This window comes from Sciurus vulgaris (assembly GCF_902686455.1).
Source record: "Sciurus vulgaris genome assembly, chromosome: 3".
Lineage (NCBI taxonomy): Eukaryota > Metazoa > Chordata > Mammalia > Rodentia > Sciuridae > Sciurus > Sciurus vulgaris.
In genome coordinates, this window is record NC_136463.1 from 142,414,452 (window position 1) to 142,426,856 (window position 12,405).

Below are 12,405 nucleotides of genomic sequence, written 5' to 3' on the forward strand. Positions count from 1 at the left end.
GACTATACAGTCTTCTAAATGTAAGACAGTATAAAGTCAAACTGATTCAACTAAAATCAAGTTTGTTCTTATGGCCAAAAAACTGAAACTTTAATTTGAATTCATCAGACATTTTAGGAAGTAAGAAAATAAAATCCCCTTTAAGAAATAAACATATAATTTAAACTTCCAAAGATATATGGATCCTAATTCACATGGGGTGAGGGGCAGGGGAAGAACAGAGTTACTTTTGATTAGGTAGAGGGGATTGAAAGGAGGGGAGGAGTATGGGGATAAGAAGGATAATAGAATGAATCAGATGTTACCTATGTACATATGTAACTATATGGCCAGTGAGATTCTACATCATGTATAACCAGAAGATGAAAAATTATACTCCATTATATATGATGTATCAAAGTGCTTTCTACTGTCATGTATAACTAAAACAAATTTTTAAAAGTTTAAAAAATTCATATGTATTGGGAAAAAAATCCCAAGTGAGAAAGAAATCAGGAAGACAATTCCATTCACAATAGCTACAAAATAAAATAAAATATTTAGGAATATATGTAACCAAAAAGGTGAAAGACCTCTGCAAGGAAAATTACAAAATGTTGTAAAAAGAAATTGAAGAGAACACCAGAAGATGGTAAGATGACACCAGAGATGGCTCCATATTCATTGATAGGCAGAATTAATGTTGTTAAAATGGCCATACAATTATATTCTTCACAGGACTAGTCAAAACAATCCTAAAATCCACATGAATGAACAAATAACTGGGACAGCCAAAGCAATTCTGAGCAAAAAGAACAAAGATGGGGCATCACAGTACATCACTTCCAAGTATACGACAGAGCCTTAGTAATAAAAACAGCATGGTACTGGCATAAAAAGACACTTAGGCCAATGGAATAAAATAGAAGACACAGAGACACACAGCCCAAGTCATTCTTCACAAAGGTGCAAATAATGTTGGAAAAAACAAAACCTCTTAAACAAGTGGTGCTGAAAAATCTGGATATCCATAAGTAGAATAATGGAACCAGATTCCTTTCACACTGTACAAAAGTCATCTCCAAATGGATCAAAGACCTAAATATAAGACCTGAAATTTTAAAACTGTTAGAAGAAAAAGTGGGGAAAACACTTCAACATACAGGTTCCAGGCAAAGACTTCCTAAATAGGTGGACCCGTACACCTCAGGAAAAATAAGAGAGAATCAATAAATGGGACAGCAACAAGTTAAAAACCTGCACAGCAAGGAAACAGAGTGAAGAAGCAACCTACAGAATACAAGAAAACCTTTGTTTGCTCATCTTCTCACAGAAGACTAATATGCAGAATATATTAAAATCTCAGAAAAGTAAACATTAACAAATAACCCAATCAATAAATGAACAAATGAACTGAACAGACACTTCTCAAAAGAAGTACAAATGGTTAGCAATTATATGAAAAGATGCTCAACATCTTCAGCCACCAGGGAAATGCAAATCAAAACTACATTGATATTTCATCTCACTGAAGTTAGAATGGCAATCACCAAGAATACAAATAACAATAAATGCTGGTAAGGATTCAAGAAGAGGAAACTATTATACACTGTTGTTGGGAATGTAAATCAGTTTAGCCACTATGGAAATCTTCCCCCAAAAGCAAAAAATAGACCTACCTTATGACTGGCTCTACCATTCTTCCTTAGTATTTTCCAAAAGAATTAACCAGCATACTTTAGATAACAAACATTTCCATGTTTAATAACACAATTCATAGCCAAATTATGGAACCAAGTAAGTATCCATCAACAGATGAATGGATAAGGAAAATGTGGTATATATACACGATGGAGTTCTATTCAGTCATAGAAAAGAACAAAATAATGTCATTTGCAGAAAAATAGGTGAAACTGGATTTTGAGTGAAATAAGTCAGACTCAGAAAAATATCATATCTTTTCTTTCATATGTGTAAGCTAGAGGGGAAAAAAATCAGAAAATAAAAGAGATTCCACAAAAGTAGAAGGACACTATTAGAGAAAAGGAAGGGAATCAGGGAGAGGAAGGAGGACAAGATAGTGGAGGTATTAGGGAGTAAAATTGGTCAACTTATATTGTTATGTATGTATAAATATGCTGCCATCAAACCCAACATTCTATATAATTAGCATGCACAAATAGAAAAAGAAAAGAAAATCTCAGGATAATCATTGAATAACACCACATATACTAGCAATTTTAAAAGTGTGCAAAAAACATTTAAGGTATCAGTAATGCTGGCCTTAGAGGTGTGATTATCTATGAGGTTTGACACTACATTCCTTATTGCCTGGAATTCCACTAATCTGGAATGATTTTGAATTATGTTATGATCAAAAAAGTATGGCACAGTTGGTTTGAAAATTGTTAACTCATTCAATAAGGTTTCATTGCTTCAAATGCCTGTCAAAGTACTTGCCCAGAAAACAAGAGAATCCTTTGAGTAGCTGACAAAATTCAAAAGTGAACAGGGATAATGAGAAGGCCCAGCAAGGAAAACACAGATTATTAGAGTAATAAAACCAGAAAAATATCAAAATAAGTAGGAAATAAATGAAAGTGGCAAAATAGCTCTAATTTCAAAATTGTGCCAAATTAATGTTTCTAATAGCATCATAAAAGATTTTTGTTTAAATGATAAAGGAACTATTTTGTTGTGACAGGTAGTTATATGTCTTAAAATGTGTTTTTTTCAAGTGTGAGATGAAGTATACAGACAGTTCTTCCTTAATTACCACAAATGCTTTGCATGTTTATGGATGGAACACCACTGGGCTTTTAGCTGATACTTAGTAACCTTTGATAAATGATTAAATGGAAAGATGGATGGATGGATTTCAGAAGAAAGATGGAATGCTACTTCTTGAGTAGTTAACTCATGCCTTTGTTTTTTTATTATTATCTTTTCTACAAGTACTTTGATGATCAGTAAAATGTAAGCTTACCACAGAGCCAGGCATCAATCCTACTTGACTCCCAAGTCCAGATTTTTCATCCAACCCAGCCATCTGAGCTGAAAACGGCTGTAAAAGCAATGTCTTGACATTATTTCCACAGTAAAAGATATACATGGACATTCTTTTTAATTTGGAAATGCACTCTCTATAATTCTTATAGAATGGTGCTTCTAAGAATCATTTTAAACTTTGACTTTAAAGCATGGAGAAAGATTCAAGCTGCTTTCCATTGTGTGTGCTCTCATTGGCATTCTTCTCCAGAGGATTTCATAGGTACGCTGCTTCAGAGCAACTGCAACAGGACACCCGTCTGATACCTGGCAAGTCATGGATCGTGCTGATAAGTACTTAGTCTAATTGATTTCAGGTTTAAACCTCTTTATCTGATTTCCTTCTGTGGGTTAGAGAATGCCAAGTACCCAAACAAAGCCTGAAAGCGGACTTGAAAACATTTGTCCTGAAGATGCCAGAATCCACTTCAGAGTATTTTATGCAGATGGCATTCTTCTTTCTTTGTTCATAGAAAGTAAACTTTTAATTGCATTTGTGTAATCTGAAAAAAAATTATAATCCTTTTAGTGAATCTCAGAATTTCCCCAAAACTAGGAACAGTTCTACCTACTGTCTTTCATGGTTTAAAAAGCTCTGGTAATCAAATTGACCAAAATTGTTCCTTTATATTCCAGCAGTTATATTGAGATTTTAGTGGGAAAAAGTTGCATGTATTGTTTGATAAAAAAAAAAAAAAAAAATTGGGGTTGGGGAGATAGCTCAGTTGGTAGAGTCCTTGCCTTGCATGCACAAGGCCCTGGGTTCAATTCCCAGCACCACAAAAAAAAAAAATTGGCCATCCCTTCTACCATCAGTTGAGAGCAGATGTATGGACTGTTAAGAAATAAAAATGTTTTTCAGACTCCATATGTTCCCTTGTTATGCTATGCAGTCTACTGCTAATTCACTATGCTGGCCTCAAAGAATTCAAAGAGAGACACGCACACACATTTTATTGTACTTCAGGCAGGAAACTAAAACTTGAGAAATAAATTAGGCAACATTTTTAGTGTGAACAGTCTTATATTAGTCATCATAGAAGTGTCTCCTCTCTTGGTGGGAGGATATTGGATAGATTTTGTCAGCTTTCTGAGCTGGAGAATAGCAAAAGGATAAAGATAGAACTCTTCTTTAGTTCATAGGGGGAACAATGCTAGTGGTCCTTTAGAATCAATGGGAACAACAAAGTTCATGGAGTCCAGAACTCATATCAAGTAAAATAATCTGAAGTAGCACTTTAAAAGATGCTACTTTGGGTTCCCCAACTGTGACTTAATTAGTTTCATTGTGGTTCAGAGCAATGCTACGTTTGCTTAACCGTTCTCATGGTCCACCATCAGTGTCTGAACCGACACAATCTAAAATCATAATAGTAAATTAGTAATTTAATATATTACCCAAATATGACATTGACTCACCCTGCTCATGCCATCAGGTCCTGGGTGAGATGGATGGCCAGGAGGCCCTGGAGCACCAGGTTGACCAGGAACACCTGGCTCTCCATCAATTCCCTGAGGACCACGAGGACCCTGGAAAAATAAACCAGTAGACATTAGAACCCACCACCACACATGTACTTGGCATAAAGTTAAAGGCACAAATGCCTTGGTGGCAATTGTGTTCATTATTTTTTTTTAAATCAGTGGCAACCTAGCCACTGATTTTACAGTAATTTCAGCAATTTCATCAGCTATGTCTACACTGTTGATTTCAGTACTGGTCAGAGCTTCAACCACTGGGACACAGTCTGGGTAAGAATTGTACTTGATGTGTTAAACCCCAAGTAATTAGTCTTCTTGGGATAATTATAAAATTGTTTTCAGTTCAACAGCATTCTAGAATGAGATTTGTTTTCTTTTTAATTTGGTTGAGTTTGGTTGCTCAAGGTTATTTAATCATCAATTTCTAAATTCATTCTTCTGTCTTAGATTACAGTTAAGTATGTATGTGCCTGCTTAACTTCTTTTCCACCCCACCCCTCAAAAATGTGAGGGCCCCTTCATTGGAATTTGTGGGTTTTTTTCATCTAATTGTTTAATGCTTTACATAGTTTCCAGTGTATAGTAGACACTCGATACATGTGAAATACATTTTCACATGTCAGTCTTCTTTAGCAATTCAGTTCTGGCACATTTTATTTTTCCTTCCCACTGAGAGACTAGACTAGACCAACGAGAAAGTAGAGGCAAAGGCACTGTGATCAGGCCAAGTTCAGTCCTCAGAGCAGTGTGCAATGACTTCTAGCTGCCAAATTCCACCCTTCTAGCCCACATTCTGAAGGCAGCTTGGGGAACAGCCACATCCTCAGCTCTGGAAAAACTCCACCCACTAACCTCAGCAGTCTCAGCAGTCTTGTTAAGTTTTTTTTCTGGTTTGTAATCTTAAGAATCTTAACCAGCTTTAAAAGGATAGGACGGAGCAAAGAAGTTATGACAGTGTGCTTTTTATCATTAAAAGCAGGGATTGAGAAAAATATGGAAAGTGAGTTAGAATTTAAAAGGAAAAGAAGTTTCCCATACTTGAATAAGAGAGTAACTACTGGCCCCACAGGGAGCAATTCATACATGACCTGATAATGCAGCCAGAGAGAGTACAGGACAAGCTGAGGTGGTGGCTAGGGCAGTTCCCAAATGATGACTTTGGGGAAGGGTGGTGTAAAAGCTACTCATAAAGTAGAATAAGCTATTTGAATATATCCAAGTATTCATACAGACCTGTTCATTTCTTGGAATAGTAAGATAAATAAACAAATTTATATTTTCAAGTAAAAGTAGAAAAGTTAGCCTGAAAATTTTGCATTTTAAGAAATAATTTCTTGGAAAATTATTCTCATATTTTACAAGTCAAATCCCTTCTGACTCCTAAACTGCAGATAATGCACTTCACTCTTTTCCTTACACATAATAGAGGCTGGTTTTGATTGCTATCCTGGGACTCGTTCACCATATGCATATGGAAACTTTTGAAGTGTGCAACCTCAGTGGTGGCACCAAATGTGATGTTCTCCTGGAGCCCAGTGTGAAGACTCTTACTGTGCTTTTGCAATATTCAACTGCTGAATGATAACCAACTTTTAAAATATACAAAAAGTGACCTAGAACATAATCTCTGTTCCCAATGACTTTTACAAAGGCAAAATGTAAAATTACATTTAGTGTCCATGCAAATAATCAGAAGTTTGGGTAATATTAGTTCTCAAGATAGCTTGTGCATTTCTCCAATTTCTGATGATTAATACTGAAAGTCTCATCTGAAAACAACCCACATTTTCATTGATGGTTCATCTGTTTCTTCATGGAATACACTTTAAATAGCATACATGTATTAATTTTATACAAATAAAATAAAAATAAAAGCTAATAAAAGCTAATAAAAACCTGATAGTGAAAGTTTTCCAAAGTTAGGAGAACATAAACAGGTTGCAAGTGAAAATAAGAGAAAATATATAATATTGAGCATTTTACTGATAAATATTGCAAATAAGTTACAATTTGGGAATCTATGAAAAATAAATTTTATATTTCAGAATGAACCGAATCACATAACTCTTTTATTAAGGTAAATGTTCTAAACATTTTCTCCCATCCCCCAGGAGACTTTAATGTAGCTCTGGCAGCCATCTATAATAAAAAGTACTTGTAGACGGCCACTAGGTGGCGGCCTTTAAACGTTCACAAGGAGAAAAGATACTAACGACCTAGAATCAATTTTATTTGCAGCTGGTTAATAGTATCACACACAAACGTATGCATGTGCACATTCACACATTTACACACTTACACACACACACACACACACACACACACACACACTATAGAAAGTTGATCTGGTAGCTAGCACATTTCCTAATTTACAAATGAAAACTGATATCTATAGAGGTTAAGTGTCACATGCGATTGGAACTCAGTATACCATTGACCATCTCCCGATAGTTTGCTAGTTTGTCACTGTGGGCTGACCTGGAGAGTATACTGAAAACTAAAGGCTTGTGATGAGAGACATGGTGATGATTGGCTAGTGCTAAAGGCTCCATCAGAGTGTCTCAGTACCAGTAGTTCTTGACCTAGAGCAATTTTGTCTGGATCTGGCAACATCAAGAGACATTTTTTTAGTTGTCTCAATTTGATGGGGTTGGGGGTTGCTAGTGGCATCTAGTGGGTAAAGCTGCAAAATATTCTGCCATGAATAAGGAGTTACCTGGCCCAAAATATCAATAGTGTTGAGGTTGAGAAACTGTACTGCACATCATTAGCCTTCTGAACTGTTTGATGATATGGAAGTAGGAGGAGAAAAACGGAATTCATGATTCTTTTATTTTTGTTTTAACCGGCTATTATTGTTTATTGGTACATTATATCTATACATGATAGTGAAACTCATGATGCCTTATTTGCACGTGCACATAACATAATCTGATCCATCTCATTCCCCAGTACCTTCCTTTCTATCTCCTCTTCCTCCCCCAATTCACTTGCTCTTCTATTGAACTCCCCTCTGTTATTGTGATTGTTGTTTTACTTAGTGCATTATAATTACATGGTTCATTGTGGATATTCGTACATAGACCTAGCATCATTTGGCAGACCTCAGTCTCCAGTGCTTCCCCATATCCTCCCTTCCTTTTTCCTTCTACAACCCTTTCCTCTACTCTATTGATCTCCCTTCTGTTTTCATTTATTTTATATTTATTTTCCTCCTTTTCTCACTAGCTTTCAGATCTGAGAGAAAACATTCAATCCTTGATTTTCTGAGTGTGCCTTATTTCACTTAACATGGTGTTCTCAAATTCCATCCACTTTCCCACAAATGACATAATTTCATTTTTCTTTATGACTGAATAAAACTCCATAGTGTGTATATACTATACTTTTATCCATTCATCTGTTGATAAGTGCCTTGGCCGGTTCTATAATTTGGCTATTGTGACTTGTACTGCTATAAACAGTGCAGGTATTGCTATAAGACAATAATTTTAGATCATTTGGATAAATCCCAAGGAGTGGAATACCTGGGTCACATGATGAATCCATTCATAGTCCTTTAAGGAATCACTATACTGCTTTCCAAAATGGTTATACTAATTTGCATTCCTACTGCCTATGTATAAGTGTAGCTTTTTCCCCAAAATCCTCATCAGCAATTAAAGGTCTGGGAATGTAGCTCAGTGGTAGAGCCCCCCTGGATTTGATCTACATTACTATTTAAAAAATTAGGGAATTTGTGATTCTAATAACACTTTATATTGTCACAGTGATAACTTCAATTCAGCTAATCAGTTCCTAGAAGATTTAGGACCTGAAGCAAAACACTCTGCCTATCAGTTTTCTGTGATATGCTAGTGGCTGGAAATCAGTTTGGATAAGACTATTTACACCAGGGAAATCAGCAAAAGCCACAAACAAAAAAGAAAAATTTAATTTTAAAGAAAGCTAATGGTTAAACCCTTGCCATCACCACACTGCCTGCTCGGATTAAAAGAGGAAGAGACAGGTACTTGAGTACCTGTCAGGATTGTCTTGCTTCCTCATAAATAACTACTCTCCACTCCTTCACACTCAAAAATACACACACACACACACACACACACACACACTCATACCCAAATAGCATTAACAGTCTCAGGCCTAACCAAGAAAGAAAATGAACTGCATCACATACGAAGGAGGAAACAGAAGAAAAGCAAGATGGTTGGGGAGTAAACCCACTGGATACTAACAAGGAATTCTAGAAGTCTGACCACTATTCTCATAGCAATTTCCACCCACAGGTGGACATGTGTAGAAGCCTAAAACAGCAACATAGATGAAGCTAGCAGCAAAAGTGTCCAGAGACATGATATAAAATACATTTTGTCCTCATTCATATATTCAAAGTTAGTTGTTGCTTCCCATTTCAATTTGGGTAAATACATACTTAACTGAACAAGAATACATTGAGAGTTAAGTTCTAGTAGATACCAGAGAAAAAAAATTAAGCAACATATTTTTTTCTGATGGAAATATGGGATAATGATAGCAATACATAAATTAATTCAGTTATTCAATATGTAAAAGACATTATTAGGGGTAGCATATAAAAAAGAAAAAGAATAGTACTCCTAAGACTTCAGAATAATAAATATTCTGCATAGATTGGTAATGAGAAAAAAAATTTGGTAATATATAATACTCTCATGTTTTATCTCAATGGTATAGAGGCAATTATTTTAATTTAAAAGTATCCCTGTTTTCTGGCAATAGAACTGTTGATTTTTTTAATTATTCCTTGATGTCCTTGGAGCAGCGAGTCAATAAAAAAAGGCAGAATGCTACCTGGGAAGGAATTTTTTGTGCAAACACTCAAAGGTGCATTTTATCCTTTCACAATTCTTTTCCCCCACCCAGTTTCATTATTCTTACAGCAACCATAGATCAAAAAATTTGACTGTTTTATCTCAACAGTACATTATTAGCATTGTTTACTCATGATTGACAATTTCTGAAAACATGATATGTTCAATTGTGTTTCCTTAAATTTTATTTTAGGACATAAAAATATAATTCGCATTATCTAATAAGATAAGAAGCAATTATTAATGCACAATAATTTCCTTTGAATTAGGAGAGCTACACAATCACTTCTTGACTTGAGTTTTTTGCAATTTTTAATGAAGGTGACAGAGGAAAGGTGCCCTTGCTACCCTCAAGGAGCATGGTATAGAGGGACCTGCTTAGAACACGTAAAGGAAGGTCCTTGTCATGTAAAGGAAGGTCCTTGTCAACTCACAGGTCTTCCTTTGGGGCCTCGCTCTCCTCTTGGACCTTGGGATCCTGGAGGTCCCTGAAACAGAAATGATGATTAGGTACGTAAACATTTATACTCTGAATGTCTTTGCTTTAAAGACTTTTATTTTTTTTATTTTTATTTTTTATTTTTTTTTGCTAAAATGAGATTGGAAAACAGAAATATCACGTTTTTAATTCACAAGACTGGCAAACAAAGCCATGGACCTGTGGAAGTTCTGTATCCACAGAAGGACTGTGTATCTTAGCAGTGAAGTTGAAGGTCTTTAGGGAATTAGTGCCACATTCCGGCATCAGGGCGTTCAACAAGCTCAACACATTAGCTTGACTGGTAATTGCAAATTTTTAAAGATCATTTTTGCTATTTTCTACTAAGTAAAGCTTTTGCTGTTAAATTCTGGGCACAAAAATTTACAGTTCAGATTTGAAGAAATGATCAATTATGTGGGGGAACGTATGAACTCAAAATGGTGTATGATACCCAAAACTTTATCACTCCTGAGGCTGCTGTGACTGCTTTATATACATCGACATCATTCTTTCACTGAACTTTTAATATTATATCATTTCCATTGTATATTTAAGACATACTAATAATTTTCCAAAGCATAATTGCCATCATTTCTTCCTTAAAATGAGAAATTACTATTATATTTCAAAAGTGGTCTTATTATACGGATACCTTAAAATAGTTGGGGGCTTTTGTTGTTGTTGTTGTTGTTGTTTCAGGGAAATGGTAATTGCCAGGGGTTTTTAATTTCTCTTCAAAAGATAATTTGAATTGAGTTCTAAAGATTCCACATTTACCCAATTTACCAAACAGCATTTTTTTGTTGTTGTTTTCATCATTGTTTTTGTTTTGTTTTGTTTTTTTGAGAGAGAGAGGGTCTTGCTATGATGCCCAGGCTGGTCCCAAACTCCTTAGTTCAAACAATCCAGCTGACTAAGTATCTGAATATAAGTGCATGCCACCATGCCTGATTCAACAGTACGTCCAGAAGCAAAAGCTTCTGAAGGATTATAGATGGATGTTAAAGCTGTATTAATATTTTATTTAAAATATTACATGGGGTATGTATTTTACTTAATATTTACATGGGATGTGTGAGGAGGGAAATGTTACCTATCTAGTTAACGCCATACACACTGGTAATCCAACACTGAAATAGTCTTTTATGCAAAATCAAAAATATAGTATTTGGATATATAATTTGTCAAATTCTACAGCCATATATGATTTAAGTGGGTAAAAGTAGTCCGCACTGATGACAGTTCAACAACAGACATGCCCTGGTTTCAATGAACAAGGTCAATCTAAAATTAACAAGGTAGTAATAAATGTTTTGTCTTTCACATAACCAATAAGCAACACTAACACATGAGAAGACATCAACTTCAACAATTTTAGAATTAAATTTTATCCTATGAGAAGGAACGCCTAAACTTGAAGATGGTTCAAGGCACACTGTTTCAAGAAACCAAGCATCATTGTTTACATCCTGCCATCTTCTTGTGGACATCATATCTGTAAAGATTTTCAGTATCTCAAATTTTGATCTTTTCTTGGGCTGGTGCTATGTGGTATGATACCCTCTGATGATGCTGGACAGCGGCAGTCAGCAATGTGATCACAAGGGGAACATCGGACACTCCACAGCAAACTGTGCTACTAAGCTGGGGTGCTCAGTAAGCCAGTATAATAAATGCATTTTCAATTTATGATATTTTCAATATATGCATCATGCATTTATGAAGGCATAACCCTTTACACATTGAGGAGCATCTACACTAGTAAAGACATTTAACCATGTTGTGGCTTGCCAGGAGATTGCCATCATTACCTTACAGTCCACAAATTCTCCTCAGAAGATGATGGTTATTTGTGGCTTACTTCTTCGTATATGTCATAAGAGCTTGTGGGACACAGGAGCTTAATGATTACTAAAACACTATCTGAGACAATGAGTAAAACTAACAAGATCTGTCACATTTACCTTTGAAAATAATTTGAATGTTAACAAAATCATCTCAAAGAGCGCAATAGTATCATGAAGACTAAAGGAAACTACTTACTGCAGGCCCAGGACGACCTCGTATGCCTGTTACCTAAACAACAAATAAGAAAGTCTGTAAGGTTTCTACCGAGATTCAGAAAAGTCAGTAGTCATAAACTGGAATAACAACAAAAGTGTAAAAGCACCATAAGTTTTATGTAAACAAATCGATGTTATCAATTGATACCATTTCCTCCTAGCCTTATCAGTTGAGATATTATCTAATTTAAATTTTGATATAGGGAGGCAGTACTGATACGGTGGTTAAGAGTACCAGTGCTTGAGCCAAGAGAGCTGGGTTCAAATCCTGACACAGCTCCTTATCATCTGGACTGAACTTGGACTATTACTTTTTTTCAACACCTAAGTTTCCTTAAATGCATCTTCAATATAAAATAGCAATTATGAAAAGACCCCTTCACAGAATTGAGTAGATAAATAAATGTTTGTAGAAGATTTGGCACCAAAGACAGTAAATACATGCAAGTGCAAAAACAATGTGAATGATTATTTTTAGGTAATCACTGTGAAAAATTAAGAT

The 12,405-nt window shown here is 35.3% G+C and overlaps 1 protein-coding gene across 1 annotated transcript in view; it reads right to left on the reverse strand.

Annotated features, from left to right (window-relative positions):
* The window catches only part of LOC306655768 (uncharacterized protein), a 136,079-nt gene that overhangs the window by 51,004 nt on the left and 72,670 nt on the right, over nucleotides 1–12,405 (reverse strand). Inside the window, 4 exon segments of the mRNA XM_079130385.1 lie at nucleotides 2,966–3,043; nucleotides 4,447–4,557; nucleotides 9,794–9,847; nucleotides 11,884–11,916. Of these exon segments, the coding sequence (XP_078986511.1) occupies nucleotides 2,966–3,043; nucleotides 4,447–4,557; nucleotides 9,794–9,847; nucleotides 11,884–11,916 (276 nt within the window).